The 27,289-nt window shown below is 43.9% G+C and overlaps 2 protein-coding genes and 1 long non-coding RNA gene across 5 annotated transcripts; 1 reads left to right on the top strand and 2 right to left on the bottom strand.

The window, feature by feature from the left end:
- Positions 1-511: 511 nt before the first annotated feature.
- LOC136045481 (uncharacterized) lies at positions 512-1,404 on the bottom strand. 2 transcript variants are annotated; one of them, XR_010621914.1, is made up of 2 exons: positions 1,330-1,404; positions 512-1,142 (listed from the first exon to the last, which is right to left on the bottom strand). It is a non-coding gene; the product is annotated as an uncharacterized LOC136045481 (long non-coding RNA). The 2 variants fall into 2 exon arrangements; XR_010621913.1 differs by having other exon boundaries at positions 1,297-1,398.
- Positions 784-12,687, top strand: LOC136045468 (solute carrier family 22 member 2-like). Its single transcript, XM_065731356.1, has 11 exons — positions 784-1,194; positions 3,876-3,979; positions 5,139-5,293; positions 7,090-7,258; positions 7,902-8,016; positions 8,444-8,550; positions 8,658-8,872; positions 9,644-9,752; positions 10,731-10,843; positions 11,934-12,033; positions 12,550-12,687. Exons 1-11 carry the CDS (start codon positions 784-786, stop codon positions 12,614-12,616), a joined length of 1,665 nt encoding a protein of 554 aa, XP_065587428.1. The 3' UTR covers positions 12,617-12,687.
- Positions 12,596-27,049, bottom strand: LOC136045475 (solute carrier family 22 member 2-like). 2 transcript variants are annotated; one of them, XM_065731380.1, is made up of 13 exons: positions 26,620-27,049; positions 25,692-25,795; positions 22,256-22,410; positions 21,163-21,331; positions 20,432-20,546; positions 19,807-19,913; positions 19,429-19,643; positions 17,797-17,905; positions 16,999-17,111; positions 15,971-16,070; positions 15,134-15,196; positions 14,545-14,547; positions 12,596-12,653 (listed from the first exon to the last, which is right to left on the bottom strand). In XM_065731380.1, the coding sequence occupies exons 1-13, from the start codon at positions 27,028-27,030 to the stop codon at positions 12,596-12,598; spliced, it is 1,722 nt and encodes a 573-aa protein (XP_065587452.1). In that variant the 5' UTR covers positions 27,031-27,049. The 2 variants fall into 2 exon arrangements, with proteins under 2 accessions (XP_065587452.1, XP_065587442.1); XM_065731370.1 differs by lacking the exons at positions 12,596-12,653; positions 14,545-14,547 and having other exon boundaries at positions 14,995-15,196.
- Positions 27,050-27,289: the final 240 nt, after the last annotated feature.

The following is a 27,289-nucleotide window of genomic DNA, read 5'->3' as shown; positions in this document are numbered from 1 at the left end:
TCACCAGCTGCTGCAGTGTTTTTAGAAACAGACCCACAGGTTCCAAGTTCACCCAGTTTCTAGGCAGGCTTCGATTCGTTCTTTTGGCCTTGCTGTCTGCAGATGTACCTCCTGCCGTAGTGTGGGGGGTGATGCGTACACATCCAGCTGGGGAGGGGATGTCTGCCACAGGCTGGAGGTAGCTGCAGGCAGCGTTGCACTGGCCTTGGAGTAATGCCTACTTTGGGCAGCTGTGGGAGCAGAGATCTGGTTACCTGGCTCCAGTGGCCCTGCCTGAGGAGAGGAAGAGAGCTGCGTGCAGAGCACTGGTCCGCGTAGCCGGTCTCACAGCAGGCTGTGCGTGCTCCTGTGGGCCTGCTGTGCGATGGAAAGAACTGGTGCTGTTCCTAGACCTCTGCCAGAGTGGCTTCTAACTGTTAGGAGGAAATTGTCAGTAAAGATTAATTCCAAACAACTAGTAATGTCTAATTAGCAAAGAAGCGGCATCAACAACAACAAAAATATACTGGAACAGCCACAGTACTGTTTATTTATGTTTTGTGAGAGATAAGGAGTACGTGCTCTGATTAGGGGTTAAATGCAAATTCTGCCTGGGTGAATTAAGGTCTGATTTCAAATGAAACCTTAGAAAAAAAAAATCTTGCAACATGTAGCTTAATAATTTATGGAGTTAATCTTGACTTTTGGTCAAATGTTTTGTTACTTAAATAGCTTTGCTGCCAACTGAATGTATCAGTGTTGCAGAGAGGAGTAATAACCATTTGAGGCGTTTTTGATGCCAAAATGCCGACCTTGGATGACGTTTTAGAGCACATCGGAGAATTTGACAGGTTCCAGAAACAAACCTTCTTTGTCCTGTGTTTGCTTTCGGCCGCCTTCACCCCAGTCTACATGGGCGTCGTCTTCTTCGGGTTCACCCCCGAGCACCGCTGCTTCAGCCCTGGTGTGGCGGAGCTGAGCCAGCGCTGCGGCTGGAGCCTGGCGGAGCAGCTGAACCACACCGTTCCCGAGTGGGGCAGCCATGGGGCCGCCTATGGCAGCCGCTGCAGCAGGTACGAGGTGGACTGGAACGCAACGGGTGTCAGCTGCACTGACCCCCTCGACAGCCTCGTGGGCAACCGGAGCTCTGTCCCCCTCGGCCCCTGCCAAGATGGGTGGGTCTATGACTACCCTGGCACCTCCATAGTGACTGAGGTAAAAGCTTGTGTCTGTCTTCTGTTGCAGTTTCAGACAAGCTGCGGTGTGCTTGAGGTGGTTGGATATAGCGTAAGCTGTATTAGAGAGACAGACACTTACCTGTAAGAGAGGATCATGTCTCTGTGAACTTACTCTGAATGCTCTTCAAATCCTCTTTGCTCTGTCCTTGCTGTGAAGTATTGCGTTGGTGTGCTCAGAAGGTATCTCCAGCTGAGGAGCAAATAAACCCCCAGGTAGATAAAGTCCAGTTTAATGAAACTCCCATCCCACAGGAAGTCCTATTGGTGGAAGTGAGTAAACAGCCTGTGTAAGAAATCAAGAGTCTGCAACACTCCAACAAAACTGGCTGATCTCAGCAGGTGCCTTTCAGAAATCATGCGTGCTTTCTGTGACCCGCACTCAGATGTGAAAGTCTTGAGTTTGCTTTTTAGTTCTGAATTTTAATGACTGTGGGTAGGGAAGAGTGCCCCTCACGATTAAACAGCTTAAATCGGGAATAAACACCAGAAAAGCTAATGACTATTTTGCATTCTCAGAAAATGAGTGAACAAAAAAGATACTGAAGCTACTCAAAATTCTTCAGGTTTTAAAGTATTTGGTGTGAAAAAAGTTATTAGGGATGAGAAATTTGTTTCCATATTACATTTTTGGTGGGTAAAAAACGCTGACTTCTGCAATCTCTGAAAAACTTTGTGGAACTTTCTAGCGTAAGTGCAAGAGTAGGTCCACTCTGCTTTCAGGAGATGTCAGCTTCTGTAGCCCTGTGACATGGGGTGTGCTCTAAGTGAGTTTCTTGCCACAGAGTAGGGGCTGTGTGACATCAAGGCGAGGAGATGTTTATGGGTGTAAAATGGAACATAGGAAGTTCTGCACCAATATGCAAAAACTTCTTCACAGTGCAGGTGATGGAGCACAGAAATAGGCTGCCCAGGGAGGTTGTGGAGTCTCCTTGAGTTATTCAAGGCCTGCTTGGATGCCGACCTGTGCAACCTGGGCTAGGGAGCTGCTTTGGCAGGGGGTTGGACTCCGTGATCTCTAGAGGTCCCTTCCAACCCCTACAATTCTGTGATTCTGTGAGATAAGCTACCAAATCTTTTCAGGTCGATTCTGGTGCCCATCCCTCAGAGGTAGTCCTGGGTAATCCTCGAAAGCATCATAGAATCAGAATTGCTGAGGTTGGAAAAGACCACCAAGATCATCTAGTTCAATCACCTATCTGCCACCGATATTTCCCCATTAAACTATGTCCATTGGTGCAACATCAAAATGTTTCTTGAACATCTCCCTGGGCAGCCCATGTCAGTGTGTGACCACTCCGCTCCTATTTGAGAAGAGATTTTTTTTCTTAATGTCCAACCTGAATCTATCCTGACGTAACTTGAAGCTGCTATTGCTGGTTATGTGGGAGAAGAAGCTGACCCTCCACCTCACCACACCCTTCCTTCAGGTGCTGTTAGGGAGTAATAAGGTCTCGTTATCAACCTCCAAAGATGGTGACAGGACAAGGGAGAATGGTTTTTAAATTAAAAAGGGGGAGATTTAGATTAGATGTCAAGGAGAAGCTTTAAAATGAGAGGGTGGTGAGGCCCTGGCTCAGGCTGTCTGGAGAAGCTGTGGATGCCCCAGCTCTACAAGCATTCAAGCTCCAGATTTGATGGGGCTCTGAGCAGCCTGATCTAGTGATGGCAGCCCTGCTCGTGGCAGGGGGTTGAGGCTGGGTGATCCTCAAGGTTCCCTCTAACCCAAGCAATTCTATGATTCTAAGCAGTACTGCAACAAATGCATCTTCACTGCAAAGATCTGAGTGACTGTGCTCTGGATGGCCCCACTGTTATCTCTTGAGATTGTCCAGCTCTAGATGGCTCTTGATCAGCTGGCAGCAAAGAACACAGCCTGTGTGGATTTGTGTGGTCCTCCCTCAGTCTAAAGCTGTTTCCCCTTTTCTTCAAAAGGTGGTGCAGGGCCAGGCCCCTCAGATCATTTCCTTCACCACAGGATATCTGATATGCCTCATGCCTCTGTCTGTATTTTGGCAAAGTACCATGTTTCTGGCTGTGAATGTTTCTGTTAAAGCTCCCTAGGTACTGCCTGCTAGTCAAGCAAAAGAGAGTAGCACAGAGTAAAGCACGTTGCTTCGCTCAGAGGTAAAAATTTACAGATGGAAGAAGAGCTTCACACGTGCCCTTGTAGAGCATCAGGAAGTTTCATTATTGAAAATGCACTGTGATAAATAAACTGTTCCCAGTAGTGAAAATAATTCTCTAGTAGCTTTTATGTATTCCTTACAAGAGAAAGTACATGAGAACTTAGATCAGATAGCAACTGCATATAAGTAAACCATGTGGTAAGGCTTGTCCTTGGGTACACAATGCTTGATATATGCAGGCCTGTTAGGCTGGAGGAGGAGTTAGGCCTACAGACCAACTTTCAGCAAGCAATAAATCAGTTATGATCTTTCCAGTAATGAAAGATGATACATGAGTGGGGAACAACAGGGAACTGCCCCAGGGCTTGATACTGTGTGTTGGTTGCTTAACTCAGTGAGTATCCTGGGTGCCAATAAGAAGAACATTAGCCCAGAAACAAGTTTACAACTTCCAATGAAGTGAAGGAGGCTTGTGGGTGAGAGCAAGCTCCTGGTTCCACTGATTTGCTTTTAACTGTGGTTGCCCCTTCAGTTTAATCTGGTGTGTGAGGACTCCTGGAAGCTGGACCTATTTCAGTCATCTGTGAACGCTGGGTTCTTTATTGGCTCTGTCAACATCGGCTACATAGCAGACAGGTATGTGTGGGGTGACAGCAAAGCCCTCTGGCCTCCCTTATCAGTGTTCAGCAGCTGAACTTAGAGGCAGAGAGAAGTTGTGCAATGGGTATCCTCTCTGCTCCCTTCAAAATCAGGCCAACCACTGGCTGTTCAGCCATGGTCAGAAGAGAGTGCTCTGACTTAAAGCAAACAAACCATCCCTGGTAGATTGTACAAATGTTACACAAATCACTTCTGTTCTGTAAGTCCTGCAGAGTTGACATGGATGGCAGGCCCAAACTTCCCTGATGGGCCACACAGGAGTCCTGGGATGTTAACAAAGAAAGGAGGTGCTGGTTTGGAGCCATTGCTTCATCTACCGTGTTCAGTGTGGCTACAGCCTGGAAACATCTTCCTTCCTCTTGTGGAAAAACTTTGAAATAGTAAATGCAGAGATTGCCAGACAGATACAGATGGTTTGAAAATCAGTGAGTCCTGGCATCCTGTTCAAAGCTGTCCTTTTCCAGGCAGCTGGGGCTGAAGAGAAGTGAATGCGGATATTTGAAGGCCCTCTTTCTTTCTTGTTTTTCTCCTGCCTGGAGACTGTTGACAGAGTGGGCTCCAAGCATCTCCAGATGTGAAATGCAGCCCATCAACCACAAGAACTGTACGAGATTTTTTTTTTTTAAGGATTAAGTTCCTGATACATAAATCTGCTGCTCTGGTATACGCAGATGTATCAGAATGAGAATTTTATCTGTTCTTATTTTTCACCATGCTTTATTTAACAGAAAACATTCTGAATTCAGAAAAAAAAAAACAACAATCCATGTGTGTATATACATACATACATATATATATATACATATATATATATACATATATATATATATATATATATATATATATATATATATATGTATATATATATATATATATATATATATATGTATATATATATATGTATATATATATCTGCTCTCTCATTTGGGAAGCTTTTCTTCCACTGAAAAACCTGAAGCATTTAGGGGAATTGAAAAGCAAAAGCAATAAGTGAGTGATGGACTAAAAGTCAGTATGTGACCCCTTGTGTAACAAAGTGTTTTTTCTTTCTTCCTCAAAATGCATAGTTTGTATTAGCCTGATTTCTGTCTTCACGACTATATTGTTTTGTTACATGTAATATCTTCCAATCCAGGTTTGGTCGTAAGTTTTGCCTCATAACCACAATTCTTGCAAATGTGGTTTGTGGGATCCTGCTGGTGTTTGTGCCCAGCTACCTGTGGATTGTGATCTTCCGCTTCTTGCAAGGCCTGGTCAGCAAGGGCTGCTGGACTGCAGGCTACATCCTTGGTGAGTCCAGACCTTCTCACAGGAGCAAGATGGGCTGCAAAAGATGAAGGGGGAAAAACAAAAAAAATGCCTCTTCAAGGTTTTTGAAATCATATGAAAACCATCAAGGGTTTTTTTCCCTCTAACCTCTTGGGATTCTTTTCTCCCAAATGGCAGTGGCCTTCAAAGATCAAGGGTTGGCGTGTTACCTCCAGGCAGGCTTTTTCTGTGGGTCAACTGCCTGTTGCAGATCAAGGCCTCTCCTGTCAGTGCTGGCAGGGGAAGATGGTGACTCCAGGTCCCAGCAGCAACTGCCTTGTTGCAGCCCAGTTGCAGACAGGGTGATGACAGAGGCTATGAAAGGAGGAGGTAGAGGGTAGGGAAAACTGTAGGCGTTGTTGTGATACAAAGAGTGCTAAAGGGCAAACAGACTTTACAGCCTAAAAATAACTGAGGAACAGCATGTACTTGCTGAGGAAAAGACAAGCTGTTTGGGTGTCTGTGCACTTGGATGAATGAAAGCCAACCGGGGGCATTGCAAAAGTGATGGCAAGAGCCATGTTGTGCTGGTGTTTCCCCCAGTGTGTTACCTGGCAGCTGAGTGGCAGCAGGGCCAGCTCAGGACCCTGATCTGAGATTCTGGTGCATGGTGGAATTGTGTGGGACTTCACTGGCGCCTCGTTTGTGGAATTCAGACTCCTGTCAAAAATTAAGAACCCTAAAACAAACAAAAATGTACAAAACCCCACTGAGTAACCACTGAAGAAACAAATGAAATAATATAAGTGCTGCCCAGTTGAGCTATATCTGGATTAGTATGGCAAGTGGCCCTACTGAAGAGCTCCAGTTAACTGTGATGTTGGTGGAAGTGTAAATGTCAACACCCCAAACTGCTGCAATTTCTGTCAGCATAGTGCTAACACATACCCAGATGTTGAATATAACAAAATAAAAACATCTGCTCTCCACTCCAGACCATCTTCCACCAAGACATGATTCTTCCTGTGTGTATTGCAGATACTCAGATTGCATCTTTGCTATTTTCCTGGTACAAATGAAGTCTGCCTTACATCTTTCATGCCATTTCAGAACATAAAACTCCTCATGATGATTTGCCCTATCTTGGTATTTTTCTTTCAATTACATTTTGTTTTTCCAAGATTCTGCTTGAAATCTCTTTGTGAGAAAAGTCATGTAGAGTCAACCCCAAAACCCATGTAAACTTGTCTCCTGTCAGATAGCTGATACTGAGTGCTCAGTGAAGGGTACAAGGGCAAAGCAACCTCCTTGTTCAGTCTTTCTGGGCTCTTGTCTACCCTGCAGCTGCTTTTGGCTCAGTGTTGCAGAGCCTGGGGAGCTGTCTTTATCTACGCTCATCCTTTCGTTGAGCAATATTAGTTAATCTGTCATCTCTAAACCAAGGAGTAACTTGAGCTGTTAAATGACTGCATTCTGTTCTTTCTCTGATAAGTTTTCATGAAATGACGCTGCTGGATTCATAAGTGAATGTATTACCTCAGCTCTGTGTCAACAAGACTTAACCTATTAGGCCTATATAGTGACAGTGTGGTTCAAAATGCAGGAGGGTGATGAGGCCTTCAAGGTGGGGGAAGATGAATGTCATCCTGTGGTATAAGCATTTTTGCATGCTTGGAGTGAGATATGGGCTGAAAAGGCGCAGTTGAAAAAAATAAAATACACATCTCCCACCCAGTAACAAAGTATAACATAGGTTAGCATTTGGTTTTGCAACAAAATCCCTCTGTGCATTTTGTGCTGTGCGGTGGTGCTGGAGCTGTCATTCTCCATCTCTGCAGTGACAGAAGTTGTCGGACCACAGTACAGGAGGACGGTGGGGATCCTCTACCAGGCGGCCTTCTCAGTGGGGCTCCTGGTGTTCGATGCCGTTGCTTATGCAATCCCTCACTGGCGGTGGCTGCAGCTCACTGTCACCTTACCCTGCTTCTTCTTACTGCTCTACTACTGGTAAGACTGCTTTCATTGCATCTTGGCCCACGAGCTTAAAAAGCAGCTTCTCTGCTCTCAAGGCTTGATGTTAAGGGAGATTCAGCACTGCTTTTTGGATGCAAATGTATGTTAATGTAAAGAGGAGGTATGCAGAAAAAGGGGGTGAAAAACAGAATCCCTCAGTGAATGATGCTTCATTGCATCTTAGCCTGTGCACCACATCTGCCTTCTGTTTTTTTTTTTTAAAATCACTTTGAAAATTAATGAGAGTGATCTAATAATGTATTAAACACTCCATTGGTAAGCTAGCTTTAGCTTGTTCATGTTTTCTTGTCCTCTGGTGGCACAGCTGGACAATGGCTCCCTGTGAGGAGCCAGTTGGTGGTCAACAGGCTGAGCAAAATGCTGATGCTACTCTAGCTCAAAGCCTGGCCAAATTTCTCTTAAGTAACCTGATCTCTGACTAAAGCCATTGCCACTGTGCTTCCCATTTCAACAGTGGGATACATTATTTTTCTTGAGTGAAAAGGAGAAAAAACAAACAAAAAACCCCTACAGCTGTCTTTATTCAACCAAAATATTTACTCCTCAGCCTCCATAGATAGGAGCACTGGATGCATGTTATATTTTGGTATAATAGCATTAACTTGTGTGTTGTTAGGTGCCTTCCAGAGTCTCCCAGGTGGCTGATATCTCAAGGAAAAACTGACAAAGCTAAGAAAATTGTCAGCGATATAGCAAGAAAAAATCGGAAAAAGATGCCTTCCCATTTTGAGGTGAGCTTGGTATTCGCTTGTATGTGTAAAAACAAGAGTCACACTAGTAATTTCCAACGGTTCCTTCCAGTAGAAAGATATCATACTTTGAATGTTGGAAAATCTGGTCTTGTAGTTAGAGAGGTAATGAGCTCTGTTGTACTAATGAGGGAGATGAGATAGTTTAACTGTCTTCATGCTGTCAGAGCAAAAACAGAGTTTTCCTGCAGAAATATTCTAGAGAATGCTAGGAGGGGACCAGTATAAAGCCTTGTGGGGAGTTTTAGGAAACTCTGCCCGGGTATGACCTGCTGCATAGGGACCAGCATTCCCTCCTGGGGCTGCTGTGTGTTGTGAATGGTCATAGTGTCCCAGACTGTTCCTTCCACTTTCCAAAGCAAGTAGGAAGTGCTCAGCTCCTACAAACATCGCGCTGGCTCTTCCACAGGATGTTAAATTTGAAGATGATGATACTGGGAGGCAGAGTCCTTCACTCACTGACCTTGTCAGGACACCGCAGATGAGAAAAAACACATTCATTTTGATGTACAACTGGTAAGAAGATAATGTTGGTGAGTTACCTTGAAGCTCTGGTTATGAATGCTCCAGCAGGACAGACTGAGCTTCTGACTAAAAAAGCTGGGATGCTCTTTTCTGCCTAGGTTTACGAGCTCCGTCCTCTACCAAGGACTCATCATGCACATGGGACTAATGGGTGGGAACATTTACCTGGATTTCCTCTATTCTGCTCTTGTTGAGTTCCCAGCTGCCTTCATCATTATCGTCACTATTGATCGTGTTGGCCGTCGCTACCCATGGGCTATAGCAAACCTGGTGGCTGGGGCTGCTTGCCTTGCCACAGCCCTGATCCCAGAAGGTGAGTCACCTGAGTGAGGCTTCCCATCCCTGAATTTCCTACTGGGAACAGCACCTGATTCTGATTCCCTTTTAAAGCTCCATACCTGCTGGGCTGCAAATGCACGTCCACCACTGGGTACTGCCCACCTGACTTTCAGTGGTGCTTCTTGCACTGCAGGATCATAGAATATCGTGAGTTGGAAGGGACCCAAAGGATCAGAGTCCAACTCCTGGCTCCACGAAGAACCACCATGTGTATATCTGAGCACATTGTTCAAATGTTTCTTGTACTCTGTCACTTCAGGGCTGTGACCACTGTCCTGGGGAGCCTATACCATGCCCACTACCCCTGCTAAAGAACCTTTCACTGACCCCCACCTGTTGCTCCTTTGACACAGCTCTATGCCATTTTCTCAGGTTCTGTCGCTGTCACAGCGAGCAGAGCTCAGCGCTGCCCCTCTGCTCCCCTTATGAGGAGCTGTAGCTGCCACGAGGCCTCTCCTCAGCTCCTCTGCTCTGGGCTGAACAAACCTAGGGACCTCAGCTGCTCCTGAGTGGAGACAGATTCTGTAGCACTGCTAATAATAAAACTCAAAGCATCTGAGTCCTCAGTGCTGTGCCACAGCCCGTTTGGTACTGTTTTCATTTCCTAATTCACGCAAGTAAAAGAAAGTCCTATAAAAACATAATGATATGGGATCAGAGATCTAGTTAAAATAGCACTGGTATTAACCATCACTGCTGGATCACTGGGATAATTTAGATGCATTGAATGCATTTTTATTTGCAGATCTACATTGGCTGAAATTAATTGCTGCTTGCCTTGGACGAATGGGAATCACGATAGCTTTTGAAATGGTTTGCTTTGTAAACACTGAGCTATATCCAACATACATCAGGTAAACTTATCCTTCTGCTATTTGGCCAGGAAACAAGTAGTTGAAGCCAATGTGTATTTTGTTTTATGCTAAATGAAGTAATACCCAATGAGTTTCAAATGTACCATCATTGCTGAGCATTATGTGGAGCAGAAAAAAGGTGCTGTAAAATGTTGGTTCATGAAGACAACCAGTGTGGTTCAAGCAGGTAAAGTTGATGAGGATGAAATAAAGGGAAAACTGGACAGAACTAGAGTGGATGAGGAACCTGAAGTCCCACACTGAGCTTAGGTTTGTATCTCATTCGAGTCAAAATAACATGTAAATGGATGTGTCCAGAGTGGCTGCTGCTATGAGCTTGAGCTCTGACCTGAAGAATGGAATTTTCCCTAGTGGGCTGCAGGGTGCATAGCTCAATAGGTATGTGCGCTGCAGATAACTAAAGCTTGGGAGTAAAGTCCTCAAAAATTCCTTCTCCTGAGTGATCACAGGCCACTGCGTGCAGGGGAGGTGTCCGTACTGACCAGATGAACGTCACTCCTTTCTTCACTGGAGACTCTTAATCTTCTTTCTATAACCACAATGAATGTAATGGAAGATGGCAGGAATTTTATTAATGGTGTATATCAAACAAAAGCATCATCTGATGCCCCTTGTGCAAGTCACTCAAGAGGTACTAAAGCTAATGGTTTTGTTTTACTGTGTTTGGAGGCTCCCCACTCAGACACTTTGAACCTGAATCTCTTCTACTTTTAACCTTGGAAGTTCGCTCACACCCATGATAATACAGGTGTACTCTCCTGCTGGGCTTTTTATGCTTGCAGAACTTAGATCTAAGTAACTCGTGGATGTGCCCACCATTGGAAAAACTAGAGCTCTGCATGCTATTTTGGTGCTACGAGGTTTGCAGAGCTACGTGCTCTGTGTGAAGTCGGAGTTGTGCTCTGTCCTCTTCCATTTGCAGTGCCTGCTAATGTGATCCCTTTGCTGTCAAACCAGGAACCTTGGAGTGATGGTCTGCTCTGCCTTGTGCGATGTTGGTGGAATTGTTGTCCCATTCATTGTCTACAGGCTGGTGGAAATCTGGCATGAGCTGCCACTGATAGTCTTCAGTAAGTACCACGTTCCTTCCTTGCCAGCTGATCCTGGGGTGTAGTAATGGGGTCCAGCTTTCAAAGAGAGAAAAGCACGTGGGGCAGTAGCTCTAAGTTCAGCAAGGGCACTTTCACATCTGTATGTGCCGTAACCTTCAGTTTGTAACAATCTGGGCCTTATCTGTGCATTTGTATCTGCTTTGCTGTTGTTATTGCTACCTGCATTTTAAAAGAAGCTGAAGATGAATACAGGTTTGACAGATGGTGAAATGCTGAGGAATGTTTGAAAATTTTGATGAGACTATAAATGGATTTCAGTTTTGTTTTGCTGTATTTAAATCTGACAAGATTCTTCTCTGCTATGAAGAGTTATTTACTCAGTCCTGGAGCCAAAGCTAGAATTCCCCTCCCCTCTCTTTTTCTCTTTTAATGGAGTACAAACATAGCTGTTGTTCTTCAGCTTTTTTAACAGTTTAACTGATTCTCCTTCACCTTTTTGGAAAGAGATTGGTAAATGAACTGCAAGATAAGCATTTGCAAACTAGTGACCTGAACTTTTCAGGTTAAGGTTTGCGTTCTCTGAATCTCTGGATCAGAAGAATGTTATTTAAAGAAGTCTTGAATAACAATATGCGGTTCTTAACTCATAGCACATTTGGGAGAGTGCTTAGTAGATTCAAAATATAGACATAAAACATACAAAGTGGGTAAATGAAACTATCAGTGAACAAATCATGTTGTTCAGGAATTAATATGTTGGGTATGTATTTTCTAAAGCTTGTTATGTAAACATCCATTTTCTGCCTTACACTTGGTCTACAAAAAGGGTTCTTCTCTTTTTATAGGTGTCAGTCCAGCCTTCATTACCTAGTTCAGTGTGTAACTCACAGTTGAACTCAGCTCATTGCTATTTCCATGTGGTGGCCAGCTTCTCCAAAGATAGCATGCTGGTCTTGCCTATAAAGCTTTGATGTGTACGTCATCTTTAAGAAAAAATAATTAAATAAAAATGCTACTTATGTCTTTTATGCCAGGCAATGGAAAGTGATACATATGCTGGAAATGAGTATATGCTAACAAGCTCTTTGTGCGTTTCTTTGATTTGAAGCGGTTCTTGGTTTGATTGCGGGTGGGCTGGTGTTGCTTCTGCCAGAAACTAAAGGAAGAGTTTTGCCTGAAACTGTTGAAGATGTCGAAAACTTTCACAGGTGAGTTAGTTCACCACAGGTGAGTGGTGAACTCTTAGCAGGTTTTGCTTGAAATTGTACAAAATGCCCAGAACTCCTTGAGGAAGACCATTTGTTACTTTACTGCCTCCTGGGCATTCAAAAAGTCCCTAGCTGATTCCTGGACTCTAGAATTTTGACTTTAAGTGTTCTTTGTCTTCTGAACTATAAACCATAGGCCTTTACTAGTCTGTGAATAACTCGACTAGTCTCTTAAAATTGCTGCAACCCTATTATAACTGTAATTTGTGCTGTAAGAAAGTGGCTAATTTTGTGGAGCAGAGAAAGTGCAGTGTTAATAACAGCTACCTTATATAGAAACTGTAGCACTGGTATCTCCTGAAGAGCCAGAGCAACCCTAGAGGGCTTCAGGACTAACTGCTTATTTTCTCTGGGGAAGAGTCAGAGCAAGTGAAGAACTTGAAGTCAGGTGCTCCCTGAATGCTTCCTATTACCAATTACTTCCTAGCTGCTGCTCACATCTTGTTGTTCTTTCAGGCAAAGTGTTCCAAAGGACAAAAAGATATATCTCCATGTCCAGACATCAGAAGTAGTACGTGATTGAAGAAGGCACAGCTTTCTGGGCAGTCTGCTTTAGAGCACTAGCGTGAAAAATAAAATTAGAATAAATACTCTTCTCTGTCTTGCTTCCCTTTTATTTCAGAATCACAGAACAACACAGGCTGGAAGGGACTTTGAGAGATCACCAGCTCCATCATTTAATTGAAAAGATGATATTATCTAGATAACATTATCTAATGTGCTGCACAATTGCATCTTGAAATTCTGTGGTGATTGGGATACTACTCCATTCCTCCTTTTTTTTTTTTTTTAATTTCATTTCAATATTTGAGGTTTTCTGATGAGGTTGTCCTTACTACTGCAAAGCTTGTTCCCTCTCATAGCTTGTTTCCTTCTCTGTACACTATAATAAAAATGTTCTAAGGTTGGAAAGTTTTCACTCAAACTGTGTGGACCTCAACATGGGGCAGAACTTAATTTGGGGATGGTGGAGTTTGTTCTGAATGAACTTTATAAGCCTTTATGAAGTTTGATGTCATTTTTTTTGTCTTACTCAAGGCAGTATAACGTAACAGGGACGTACCTCTGTTGAAGAACTGAGACAACTACAAACATTATCTAATCTTACTATGCTTAAAGAGATTCTGAGCTGAGGTTTATTCAGGGGCCCCCTACCCCAGGGATCACTAGGGGCAAAGTTTTATCTGTTAGGGACAGTTCAGCACCTTTCATGGTTTAGTAGTCTTTGTTCATCTGCAGTCCTTGTTCATCTTGTTCTGCTTTTCCACTCCACTGAGCAACCATCTTGCAATTCCAGGGGAGAACAGATATGAGGTATTGTGGTTTTCCTTCACTGTTTCTGCCTTGCTGGCCACTAGCAGAGCTGGGAAGCACTCATTTCTGGTAAGGAGAATGTTGCCAATTAATAGTCATCTGTGGAGAGAGAGCTCCCAGCTGGGTGAAAATGTTGCTGGACTCACAGGCAGTGTTCAATTGCTACAGGATGACTGCTTCGTTGTCAGTGCGGTGACTTTGCCCTTGCTTTCACCTGGCTTAAGCAGCAAGCTAATGTTGAGTCTTACAGGGAAGTGTACTGTCCTGCAAAGCAGGGCCCTCAGATGACACTGGCCCACGCAATTGCAAAACTAACATTTACTGCAGGGTCAGCAAGGAACAATCTGGCCTTGAGTTTCGTTGAGGGTCAGTGAGGATGCAATTGGGTGTGTCTGTGAAGCTGCTCTCCTGCTGTGATTGTCAAGAGGTCTCAGCTCCATGCCAAAAGAAATCTCTCAGAACTTGTTTTTATTGTGACATATTGTTTTGAAACCTGTCAAAACCTTTGTACCAAGAAATAGGGTGAGGGGGAGACAAGAAGTGGGACTGGGCAGGAGTCAAAACAAAATATCCACTCCGTACATACAAGCTGCTGAATGTGATGTGAGCCCCTTTACAAGATTCCCAAGGGCTAGGGAGAGGGCTTTCAACCTTAAAAAAAAAAACAAACAAAACTATAGCAGTGATTTTTCACCATGTTAGAAATAGAAGTCTACCTGGGTTAGAAATAGAGGTCTACCTGGAAATCTAGATCCTTGGTGGCTCATCTTTTCCCTTAATTCATATCCCTCATAGATATTTTGGAGCTTGGCCATGCTGAATGCCCAAACTACAGCATTAGGAAAGCAATGCATATTAAAACAACAGGAATTTGCTTTATTATACAGAGCACTTTGTTTTATTATTGCTTGTGCTGTTCCCAGTGGGTATCTGTGATGAGGCTTCTTCTCCTTGCCCCGCCATTGATCCCTCAAGATGGGGCACTAGCACTCAGTACCTCAGGCCCTGAGGCTCAGCTGTCTGCAGTTCCTTTTACGCTTCATTTCCAGCTTGTCTCATAGCCAAATTCTTGTCTCATTCTCAAATTCTGGGATGCCAAAGCTTAAAAGCTAGTCTGGAGTTAGATATTTTTTCCACCTACTTACTTTATTCCTCCTTTTCTGGAGAACTAAGTGGGTTGTTCTAGTGGATATTCATGGGCTCCCTAAGTATGCTCTGTAGAGATGCCTGCCATAGTGTGGGAGGAGTTGAGGCAGTTCAGTATCAGGTACTGAGATTTTCAGGGGTGTATGGACAGTTATGACACAAAATCATCCTCTATCTACATGCTTTCATGTAAAATCAGGTGCAGCATCGAGGTGAGCTGGGAGTACAGATACATTCGTACTTGCTATGGAAATGAGCTGCAAGTAAGAAGAAAGCATTCTTTCATGAGTGTCCTGTGTGGGCTGCAAGAGTTGCTGCTGTCAGATGTTTGGTTCACTGGAAGTGTTAAAGTGCCCAGAAAACAAATAGAGAAATTCAGAGGAAGATGGTCTGTGAGAGCCTAAAGTGGAAATTCATAGCCTCAACTGGCAGAGCCAACTGATGGCAGCAGTAGAGCAAGCTGGAGAAGGGCTGGCTGAGTCTACATGGCTCTTTCCTCAGTGCTGGGTGGGACCTGTTTTGCTGGCCCCCCTGCATCACTGCTCAGTAAAAGCATGTCTGGAGTAAAGTGAAGCCTTACTTGGGTGCAGCTTCTGAAGTCAAAATTTGAAGATACACAGTATTTTCTTTGCTTCTCTCTTGTCTGCAGAATAAGGAAAAGACAGATGATGCTCTGGGTAGCAAAGAACGTTTTCCACTAAATAATCCATATAGTTAAATTCACTGGAATCTAAATTTAACAACTATCTCATCGCTGGCTTTTTTTCAAATGAGATCAGATTATTTAAAAGAACAGCAGATAAAGAAGTAATTTGGAGAATTTCTGTAGGCTGACTGCAGCTTCATGGATGTCTGAAAATCAAGTTAGTAGTTGCATTAGTAACTTTGTCACTTCCTGCTGTTAAAGCTGTTATTCTAGGTGGTTTCTGCAGTAACCTTTTGGTGTGTATTCACATGTATGAACTTTCTAACTTCTAGACACAACTTCTTCTTCTCCTGTCCTGCGGCGTGTTGTGCTCACTTTCTGGACAGGTCTATAGGGTCCTCAACCATACCAGAGCTAAGCAGCCACAGGGTTCATGAGGAGCTCCTGAGCTATTGCCTGCATTTAGCATTTCCATGACCATCTGCGGCCTGCCCCAACTCAGAGGAACTGCTTTTTTAGCTGGCCCCTTCCCCGCTTGTCCCATTCTTGCTCCACACAATTCTGCCATTTCTTTGCTTCCATCCTCTTCACTCCCAGTCTCCACAACTTTCTCCTGCTGCTGCATTTCTTCCCCTGGCTTCCTCAGCTCATCATCACAGGCCTGACTTGCCTATGGGTCCCCTAAGTACTTCTGGTGAAGGTTGGCAGCAAGCAAGCTATGCTGCTGTGAAGAAAAGCTGCTCTGTGGGAACTGTGCTTGGTGCACCATACCTGTGCATGTTTTCAGCATCTTCAATGGTCTCAGGAAGAGTTTTTCCCTTTGTCTCTGGTAGGAGCAAGACCAAACTGCCACCAACAAAAGCAATCCCAGCTGCAGAGAGACAGCAAGAATTAGGCTCACAGGGCTGATGCAAGGGTCCAGCCTAAGCTTAACTCTAAATTGCTAGTTAATTCTAACTGAGACACGGGTGATGATTGAATAAAGGCTCCTCAAAGTGATAGTAACACTTGGCTCTTTGTCTACCTGGTTCTCATTTTTTTAGGGTGATTGTAGACATGCATGAGGGAGGCCTGGAACACTGCCCTGGTCCATAGGCCCCCAAGCAGTCTGGGTCACTTGCTTTGTGCATGTACTGCAAAGGAGACTGTTTCTGGCTGTGCTTGTCCTGCTGAGATGTGATGGGGGTGATCCTAGCTAGCTGCCATCCCTTCTTTAGACTAAAATGAGGACATGAAGGAAAGGGTGCTACCAGCCTATCTTGCCTGTTTTGCCTTCTGTTTAATTTTGGGCCCTGCTATGGCCATACACAGGACAGAAGGTGCAGGTAGGCACACTAGAATGAATATGTTCAGGAGCATCTGTTTCTTCAGGAAGGTAACCTTAATATTGGGCCCATTCTAAATGATGGTGGGATCACTGAAGGACTAGGCCCCTGAATTGAATGTAGAAGGTGCAGGGAGAGGCCAGGCTGTGCTCACTTCTAGTCCCTTGACCATGCTGCAGATGGGTAGCGCTGAACCCGAAGACCTTCTTACCATGGGAAGTTCAAAGTCAAAGCTTGAGAGAGCTGCCCCCCTAAACCTTTGTTGGAAGGAATAAGGGAGTGTCTTCGGCTCAATTTACAACAGACAGATAAGAGAGACTTAACAAGCTAGATCTAATATGCATCTTGTATACACATGAGTGTATGTACATTTCTCTCACCTTTTTTCTTTTTTCTTATTTTTTAAACAGCAGGAAAATAGGTCAGCAAAATCATTTATCTAGGCTGCGGAAAACTACTTCCTAGCTCTCTTACCAAAGACAACCAGGGGCAGCTCGTGCCAGAGCTCTGCTAGCCTGTACACAATGAAGGGGGTCATAATGCCACCGAGGTCACACATGGATGAACAGATCAGCACCCCCAGGTTCCTGGAAAGGACACAAACACAAGCCCATGTCAGAGGCTCTGCCTAGGGGTGCCCCTTACAGAGCTGTGTAACCCCAAGCTGACACCCATGGCTGTAGCAGGGGGGAAGGAGCGGGACCAGCACTCTGTTCTTGAGGTCACAGCTGACGGGCAGAGGAACAAGCTGTGGGGATGACAAGACAGTAACAAGGCAGGGGCTGAGAAAGGCCTTATCAGTGTGAACATAAGAAAGCACAGGTTGTGCATTCTCCTGTGATGGATACTGCAGTTTAAAATGGGTGAGGAGGGAGAATATGATAAGGTAAGGCATTAAAGCCAGCCCTATCTTGGGATAGAGATGTTAATAAGCATTTGATTCCAGGTTCACCAAACTGCACTGAAAGAGAGACATCTGAAGGATATCTGAAAAAGTGTCCTACATAACCCATTAGGGATTTCTGCCTTAGTGCTTGGAAAGAAACATTATATTTTCTCCTCACAAGGAGTCTGTTCTGCTGCTCCTCACAGAGATAGGAACAGCTTAACTGGTGGGCTTTCAATTTTAAATGACATTTCTGCTATTGGACAGATCCTCTTTTTCTTCTATCACAAACAAGGTTGAAATGGTGACTCTTTATGATAGTCTCAAGGGGATAAACAGAGAGACTTGCTGCTTAATTCTAATGGAAGGAGTTACCTCTCACTTACCTGAGAGAAGTAGGGTACAGCTCAGGATTGACCAAACAAACCATTTCATAGCACATGGTAATTCCCATCCTGCCCAGGCATGCTGCAGTCATTTTAAGCCAATAAAGAGCTGGAAAGACATTGTGTATATTGAAATCGGAACACAAAACCAATTTTGTTCTGCTGTTAACATAGAACAGCAGTAAAGATTTAATTTAATAGAAGAGGAACTTTACTGTCATGAATGGTCATGAGGTCTGAGCATGACTGTGTTCTGTTTCACTCTTTGAATAATTTATAATGTGACTGTCTTGTGATTCAAGCAAATAACAGCGGTTTGAGGGTATCACACAGAGGAAATGATGATACAAAGTAATCTGGGTATTTCAGTGTATTAACCAAAAGCTTATGCAAAAATACCACTTCCTGCATCCATTAAAACTAAACAGCACACAGCAGTTTTTTTGGTTGCTGAAATTTGCTAATTTGCAAGATAGCCTGCACTTCTTCATAAAGACATCTGATGGCTTTCTGTCAGGGACAAGCTGGTGCTGTCACCCCTCTCTCTTGGTGTGTGCTCTGCGATCACATCTGAAGACACAGACATCTGCTGCAAATGAATGACTATCCCAGTCCTGCAGTGGATGCCAGTCCAGGACATTACTGCATGCCTCATGGGTTCTTAGATCCCAGTCTGACCCTTAATGGTGGTTTCATCTGTTTCAGCTAGTAATGCACACATGGACTCTCTCCCTCATTTATGCAACCGAGGGATGTAGTGTTTCACAGACTGAAAGCTGCTGATAACCACTGTTGCAGAGCACCTCTAGAGCCGAGCAGTCAGCCACTGCTGCACACTGTTGGCAGCAACTGCAGCTGCAGGTAGCAGCTGCAAGACTCCCACCCCAGTGTTCCTGTGGAAAAGCACATCAGTCCCCTCTGCATCTCTGCAATCCCCAGCTGCTTGTGAAATATCTATTGTCTGAATGCTTTGCGGTTATTTTTGCCTATTATTTTTTTCCATGACATTTTTTGTTTTCTGTCCTTGTTCTGCTGTGAACGGATAGTTGTTTGGCACTATTATTTCTGTGGTTTCAGTCTCCAAAAAAAGAAAGGAAAGATGTTCCAGTCAGTGGCCCTCATGGGACATGTTTCCTTGAGACTCCGGCCTTGAAGAGAATGCTCAGCTGAATAAAAGCCAAATGCCTGTCACTGTGTTTGCTCAACATCCTACATGGCAGGAAGCATTGTCTCCAGATGGTGTTTAAGTGTGTGTCCCCCCACATTTTAACTTTTTAGAAACAGAAAAGATGGGGTTTTGGGGATGAACACCCAAAAAGGTGCATCCAAATCCAAATTCTAAGCCACACAAAAATCATAGACTTAACATGGTGTTCCTTGTGGTCTAATCCTGTCAGACTTGACATCTTATTTGGTGCCATTTTGGAAATGTAATTGACATCCTTCCTCAAACCACTCATTATCTGGTGTAAATGGTGATAGTGGGGCATACATGGACTTCTATGGAATTTATCTTCATTGAATCACAATACTGACATGGCCCAGGTTCTCAAAGATTGCTTTCAGTTTTTAAGAGCGATAACATGGAGATGGGGGTAGATTTCATTGACTGAGATGATTTGAGTGACTCACTGTCTGGGACTAACGCTGTAACAAGGCAGGCACCACCTGTCAACACATTTGCTGCAGCCCATGGGTAGCGACGGCCGATGCGATCCACTGTTAACAAGAGGATGAAGGCAGCTGGGAACTCAACAAGAGCAGAATAGAGGAAATCCAGGTAAATGTTCCCACTAGCTAGACCCATGTGCATGATGAGCCCTTGGTAGAGGACGGAGCTTGTGAACCTACACAGAGAACAGGCAGATGAAATCAAACTCTGCGAGAGAGAGTTTATGCAAAGAACTCAGACTTGCAGCTGGTCAGGAGAAAAACAGGCTTAAATTAGTGATGATATTTTAAGGAATTGAATATAACACCTTCATGCGGGTTGCAAAAGCATTCCCTTACCAACTGTACATCAAAATGAACGTGTGCTTTCTTATCTGAGGGGTTCTGATCAGGTCTAGATATGAAGGTTTCAGCTTTTCTCCATCTTCATCTTCAGATTTGAGGTTCTGGGAACACAAGCGAGAGAAAGATAAAAGGTTAGAGTGGACAGGATGCTGAGCACTGTAAGGAATATTTTCTCCTGGATTAATGGGAAGAGGATAGTTTTGATTTGTTAGTTATGAAAGCAAAATAACTTCTTCGAAGTGTTTTGGGGAAAGGAAACATGAAAATGCATGTAGACAGTTCCTATCTATGCCGCGATATGTATAAGGCTTTTGCATGGTGTGAAGTGGTAGATTAAAAAATGAATGAGGATGTCTTGTAATGTTCAGTCATGAAATTGGGTGAGTGTAGTGTGTATTGATTGGTACTAATTAAAATAAGAATGTTTCTTGCCTGCTGAATATTTTTTCAAGCCTCTTTTCTCAAACTCTGTTAGAGTCCTAGGCAGCCAAATAACAACCTGTTGTACTGCAGTGCTTTTGGTCATCAAGGTGCTCCTGACTCAAAGCCACAGCAATCCTAAACTTTTAACATTGCTTGCCTGAGCTTTGCATATACTCAGCAAAGGCAGTACAGTCACCTGGAAAGAAGGAGGTAGCTGCTTCTTGTTTCCCTTGGCAATGCGCTCAATAACTTCCATAGCTTTGTCATTTTGCTTCTGAGTTATTAGCCACCTGGGGGACTCAGGCAGACACCTGCAATGTGTACAAGCAAGACACTTCAGGGACAGGAAAATGCATGTTTCTGTTAGACATAAAATGGAGATAGAACTGAATTTCCCACACTGAGAACTTATGGTATATTGAGTGCACATGAGTGGTACTGAACTCAGTGGTGGTTGTGGCTGTCAATGATCGCATTCTGATTTCAGCTCCATTTAAGTGACAACATGGCCCATTTTGTTTGTTTGTTTGTTTTTAAGATTAAAACCTGTTTATGAAAGCTTGGAAACAATCCTGTAAGACAAATTGTGTTGATTCATCTGATATATGGTTGTAGGTAGTAGAAGCAACCTGTAAAACTGATCCTTAAATTCTTCCATGTTAAAAACTTCCCAAAAAGAAAAAAAATAGTTAAACTAAATCTCCAAGTGCAGAAGCACAGTTGCATGTTACAGGTAGTCCCTTGCTCCTAGATGGCTTGGAATAAACTCCTGGGCAGGGAGAACAAAATGAAAGAAAAACACCAGATCTGTATCCTACTGATAGCACTATGTTTGACATCTTCAAAGAAACCTGCACTATCAGGTGTAGTCTACTGGATTATCTTTTTGACTTGGGGCCACTGGGAGTCGTGACAGTGGGGACTTACCAATGGTAGAGTAGGAAGAAGAAATTGGGCAGGGTGACAGCAAGCTGAAGCCACCTCCAGTGTGGGAGCACATAAGCCACAGCAGTGAGGATGAGGAGTCCCACAGTGAAGGCAAGCTGGTAGATGATGCCCACTGTCCTCCGGAAGCTTAAACCAACAAATTCTGCTGCTACAAAGATAATGTTATGTGAGGCACAGGGAAAACAATGGGAGAAGGTAGCTCCCAGCAGCTGAACAACATGGAGCCCCTATGGCATGGTGTGGGGACTGGGTTTGCTTGGGGAAGTAGAGCTGGGCTGGGATACAGGCTGCAGCCTTGGTGCAGGAGACAGCTGGTGCCACTTCTCTGTCTACAAGATGTGGTTTGCTCCGCTTGGAGTGGACAGGCAGTACGGCTGGGACTGACCATGTGGCATGTCTCAGCTTTGCAAGAGAAGTCTCCATCAGTCAGCTGGGGACTAGGCCCCTCTGTCAGGGGTGTCAGGCCTCACCCAAAACAAGGGCAGATACAGCTTTCTATCTTCCACTCTGCCTAACCAAGGACTAGCTTGTAACACCAGCAGCCTTCTGGCATCTGCTGGCTCCTGCCTCCTGCCTCATTTGAGAATGGGGCCTCTCCTGCTGAGATGCAGCAAAGCCATTCTGGCACAAGGTTTGTGACACACAAATGTTATGTCTTACAGTGCTGCTTGCTGCCTTTCCCAGAAAAGAGTTGGTTGACTTTGTATCATTTTCAGTTCTTGCCCCTAGACTTTGTCCTCTTATTTGGCATGTCACTTCAGATACAAATGCTGCCTAATGTCTAGAGCTAATTATTCTATGTACGCGTATGAGCTGATGCAAGCTTTCCAGGAATAAAATGTTGATTTGATAACAAAGTCTGTAGGCATGTAAAACTTCAGGCAGACAGCTCACAAAAGTAAACATAGCTTGACTCATAGACGCTTTAAAGCAACAAGTGTAGCTAGGCACTACACAGCATGCTGTCCCTCTCTGCACAGATCCCTATACACCAGAGGGCACCAGCAGTGGCCAGCCCTGCTGCTAACACTTGGGGTCCTGCCTGGAGAGAGAAACTGCAAGGTGCCGTAACTCAGGACGTAGCCTATCAGCCAGCCCCCCTTGCTGACCAGCCCCTGGATCAACCGGAAGATCACTGTCCACGTGTAGCTGGGTGCGAAGGCCACGAGAACCCCTGAGACAGAATTGATGAGGACTGTGATCAAGAGGCAGAGCTTGCGGCCAAACCTGCAGAGGGAAACAAATAAACAAAAAAAAAAAGTGGAAAAAAACTCAACTTGCAGCTACACAAAACCCCAGCTGAATAGTGAAAAGATTCATCATGAGTAACCCACTGAAATAATGGTTGCTTTCCTTTTTCAGATTTTGTTCCAAGTATTTTCTCAGGTACAAGGAATGAAAAGCTTTATTAGCACCCAAAGTCCTGATCTGAATAGTAAATTTTCAGATTCTCTTCTACACTGTGGTGTGTTTAAGGAGCTGACCTCTTCTTACCAAATCACTTCTCTGACCCTTTGCTGTCATTTGCATTCCCACCCACTGGGGCCTTTCTTCAGAGCACAGACCTGTGGAAGAGAGCCCAAGTGGAAGTTGTGCAAGTTGTCACCATGTTTGCTTAGCACTGTCATTACCGGAGAAGAGTGTGTATCAGGCTGATAGTGTGCACAGTGGCCAAATCCAAAAGCAACAGTTTATAGAAGGAGGAGAGACTATATATCTTCTGAGATATGGTTGGAAATGCAGGGACCACAGGAGGGGCCTGAAAATCAGGAGGAATGTAGGAGCCATGTTGTTCTGTTCTATTCCTGAGCTCTGGTGCTTTTCCCATATGCACTGGCTGGTGACAGATACCAAGAGCCCACATGGTGCTTGGACAGTAAGAAAGAACGAGCTGCTTTGGCCAAGCTCCCCTACCACCATGCTCACCTGCTGTGCAGACAGAGCTAGGTGGAAACCGAAGGGTGTGAAGAGGCAGAGGATGGTCCCTGTCCCCCTTTTCTCTACTCATTCTGAATAGGAGCCTGGATCTGCTCTTCCTTTTACAGCATTTTTCATCTCAGTAGAAGCTCAGGGAACTCACCCTGTGTTATCAGGTCATCACTTACTTCTGGTTAATGACTTAGTTAATGAGTTCAATAAATGCTCTAATGAAGCTCTTCATCCCATATTTCAAAGCTACAATATAGATATTTTTAAAATGTAGATCATGTTTGTTTTCTGTTGTCTTTACCTATTTTCTCATTTAACCTTTGCTGTCTGCTGAGCTCTTCTTGAAGGGCTGTTATTTGTCATTCCCTGTATCACTGTGACTCACCTACAGTCAGATTGTTTCCAAAAGAAACAAGCTTACTGGAGCACCAGGAAGGCATTTGTTCGCCAGCTGACAGAGATGTATATTCAGTTAGAAATATGAGTGTGTACTGACAAAAACAGCCTGATAAGAAATGCCAGCCAAAATTAAATGTCTTGCGATCTCTACAATAACTGACAGATCAAATCTCTCATACTTTTCTTCTCTCATGAGTCTGACAGACTGATATTTTTGACTGCTTTAAAGGACAGCCCATGAGAGGCTTGTCAGACTACAAGAGAAGTCCTCTCCTGAGAAAGCCCTTTCCCAGAGGCCTGGCAATAAATGACAGAGGTGCAAACACTGAATCTTAGCACTGACCTTGTCAACTGTCTAAGGAAACAGGAGTGCCCTTTCCAAGATACCAGTGCTTGGAAATGTGCCCAGAGCCCAGTCAAGTAAATGAGTCAGTCTAATCCCACTGAGAGAAGAGCATTTGGGAAGAGCTGATTAAATCTCCCCTGAAACACCTAAAATGTTCACAAAAGTTGCTCTGAGTACAGCAGATTTCAGACACCTAGCGTATGGAGAAAACAGAACTTAGTCTGCACTCCTGATAGAAGATAGATGTTTCATATTCAGGAAACACATAATTCATAGGCCTTTTTTTTCCCGTTCTGTCTGCTAAATTTTAGGCTTCTGGAATTGTTTTTGTCCTAAGCTCCTGGATATGAGATCTTGCTTTGCTCCTGAAGGCTTGCACTGCTTTAGGACCATAGAGAACGGGGAGAGGGTGTCAGTGAGTACAGCAGAAGAAAAATCCTCAGTGTTATGATGTGTACTTGCATTATCTTAACAGCAATGATCACTCACTCTCATGTCTTATAATTTGCCTAATAATAAGATTATTTAGTGTTTTTACACAGAAAAAGCATTTCAGATATAATTTACTGTGGGACTGTGATTCTTGGTTCTACTGGTTCTCATAACAATATGTAGTCAAGAAATTCTTTTGCTAGTCATTGTTGCTTACTTCATTTCTGTGTTTGAAAGATAATTTGAAGAGTGGGTCCCCTGATAGCTATGGTATCTGCTCATTGCTTTTTCATGTCCTATCATACCTAGGCTGCTACATATCTCTTTTGATCCCATAAGCTGTACATCACTACTGAAATACTAGCTCTTGTCAAATGGATGGAATACTTTCAAGTACGATAGAAGATTGGCCAGAAACAAGAGTTTTGGTTTAAGGGAAAGAGGGAATGGTAGCTTTCCAAATGTTTCTGATGAAATAAAGAAATCAACATCTTTCAAAATCTGTGAAGAAAAGCAAAAAATGAAGGAAGAAGGAAAGTGAAAAGGGAGCTTTGGCAGTTCAGCAAAGCTGAGTTTGAGTCCTCTTCAGCATGGGAAGAAAAGGCTATCACCACCAGTGCTGTCATAAATTCTAAGAATACAAGAAAAAAACATTTCTTCAGGCTGACTCTACGGAAAGAAGCCTCTGTAGGATTGTTCATCTCCTATTAACTTCACCTCTTCCAAATTCCAATTTCAGCCTCTTATCATTTTATTGGGGGAAAAAAAACAACACAGGAATGTCAGCTATAAAGCATAAAGTATGCTTTGAGTGTAATCTAAAAAAATGTGAGCAGATATAGGGCACACTGACATTTATGATGGTGAAGAGGAGGTGAGGGACAAGGAGATCTAGACCTAGCTGTTGTGTACAGAGCCAGCTGAGAGGGACAGGGAGAAGAGAAAATTAGGAAGTAACTTTTTCTTCATCTGGGAAAAACATTCCTATTATAAACCTGATTTACAGCCATCTGGATAGCGTAAAACTAACATGAAACAAATTTATTACAAGATGGGCAAATAGTTTTTGGTGTGCGATATAAAATTTCATTTTCAAACACTGAGCTCATATTGAAGATTGTTGCTGTTAACAAAACCAAAATATCTTCACTTGCAAATATGCAGATTCCACACGAAGCCATTGAAAGAGTGAACACTGACATTTTCATGGATTCATGGATCACAGCACCCTTTGAAAGCCAGGGTTTATGAACCCTGATCCATTCATTTTTAAAAGATACATGGGCCTTCTGGAACAAGTTTTTGGTGCATTGATTTACCCTTTGAGTCATGAATGTTGAACAGTGACATGCAGGAAGCAGGAAGAAATAGTTAATCTTACACCTGAGTACACGTTACATACCTATCTGCTATGTAGCCGATGATCATGGAGCCAATAAAGAACCCAGCGTTCACAGATGACTGAAAGAGGTCCAGCTTCCAGGAGTCCTCACACACCAGGTTAAACTGCAAGGACAGTCACAGATGAATGCGAACATTCAACTCAAACCATGGCTTTTCAAGGAGTGATAATGGAAGGAAGCAACTTGGAATGGAAAAAAAAAAAAAACAGAAAAAAACTAAACAAGTAGGATACAGGCTCCGAAAAATAAACTATATTCTCTGTTAAAACCAACATCTGCAATACATCTCATCCAGATTTTCCCAGACCTTCCAGAGAAGTCATGCCCTGGAAAATGATTACACAATGACAGAAGGACAGAATGAGAAAGGCAGAGAATCTTTGAATGGAAAAATAAAAAGCTCAGAGGAATGTCGCCTTCTCCTCCCCCGTATCTGCCTGAAATTTAGAGGATGCTTGAAGCATTGTTTCCTTCTCAGATGTCAAGGCCTAATCCTAGCAATGCATTATCTCACACCGTGAAATCAGCGCAGTGCACGGGAAGTGGTGGCGTTACCACGAGGCCAGCGGGGCTCTTTGTGTGCAGGGCCTGTGAGCAAAGATCTCCATCTGCAGAGCTTTCTGTGGCTGTGCTCTGCCCTCAGATGGCACTGCTGGGTAGTGAGTAGTTTTCCCAGCCTTTACTGAGCAACATGTTTTGCAGGAGCTGGGAGAAGCCAGGAACAAGTAGCTTCCGTGAAAGTTAAAGAGGAGTCTTTGGTAAATCAGTGAATACACTGCCCTTTTCTTTTTAAAAACTATTATGAAAGTATTATCTCAAATGTTACTGGAATCCATCCTGAAAATTTTATTTCAACTCCTCTTTCTACCCCAGGTAAGTTTAAAGATTACAGCCGAGACGGATATTGTTGGACAAACCGTGCCTTACCTCAGTCACTATGGAGGTGCCAGGGTAGTCATAGACCCACCCATCTTGGCAGGGGCCGAGGGGGACAGAGCTCCGGTTGCCCACGAGGCTGTCGAGGGGGTCAGTGCAGCTGACACCGGTTGCGTTCCAGTCCACCTCGTACCTGCTGCAGCGGCTGCCATAGGCGGCCCCGTGGCTGCCCCACTCGGGAACGGTGTGGTTCAGCTGCTCCGCCAGGCTCCAGCCGCAGCGCTGGCTCAGCTCCGCCACACCAGGGCTGAAGCAGCGGTGCTCGGGGGTGAACCCGAAGAAGACGACGCCCACGTAGACTGGGGTGAAGGCGGCCGAAAGCAAACACAGGACAAAGAAGGTTTGTTTCTGGAACCTGTCAAATTCTCCGATGTGCTCTAAAACGTCATCCAAGGTCGGCATCTTTCTCCGTTGCTGCTTATTAAAATATCTAACTCTGTTGCTTTTCACAGCTTTTACCTTCACAGTGATCGCAGCTGAGGTGTTCATTTAAAACCTGTAGACAAATAATTAAAGAATGTGGTCAATTGTCAAGCCATGCATTGCAACCTTTGTTTCTCAAGAGCCTTTTCTAAACAAACTTTGGTTCTCATGTTTTTATCTTCACTGCTATTTTGTTTTGTATTTGACAACATTGAAATAAGTGAGTTCTTGTCTTAGA

This window comes from Cyrtonyx montezumae, unplaced genomic scaffold (assembly GCF_038088225.1).
Source record: "Cyrtonyx montezumae isolate F1298 unplaced genomic scaffold, pur_monq_1.0 scaffold_0, whole genome shotgun sequence".
Taxonomy (NCBI): domain Eukaryota; kingdom Metazoa; phylum Chordata; class Aves; order Galliformes; family Odontophoridae; genus Cyrtonyx; species Cyrtonyx montezumae.
Note: the sequence above shows the minus strand (reverse complement) of the source record. Positions and strands in the feature narration are given on the sequence as shown.

Bases quoted from the DNA above. Each gene is read 5' to 3' on its own strand.
- LOC136045468 (XM_065731356.1), top strand. From the start codon at position 784: ATGCCGACCTTGGATGACGTTTTAGAGCACATCGGAGAATTTGACAGG. The intron at 1,195-3,875 runs GTAAAAGCTTGT...TTGCCCCTTCAG, and splicing joins GCACCTCCATAGTGACTGAG to TTTAATCTGGTGTGTGAGGA. The intron at 7,259-7,901 runs GTAAGACTGCTT...GTGTGTTGTTAG, and splicing joins TTCTTACTGCTCTACTACTG to GTGCCTTCCAGAGTCTCCCA.
- LOC136045475 (XM_065731380.1), bottom strand. From the start codon at position 27,030: ATGCCGACCTTGGATGACGTTTTAGAGCACATCGGAGAATTTGACAGG. The intron at 25,796-26,619 runs GTAAGGCACGGT...CTGTCCTTGCAG, and splicing joins GCACCTCCATAGTGACTGAG to TTTAACCTGGTGTGTGAGGA. The intron at 17,906-19,428 runs GTGAGTCACTCA...ATGTCTTTCCAG, and splicing joins TACAGCGTTAGTCCCAGACA to CTCTTTATTGGCTTAAAATG.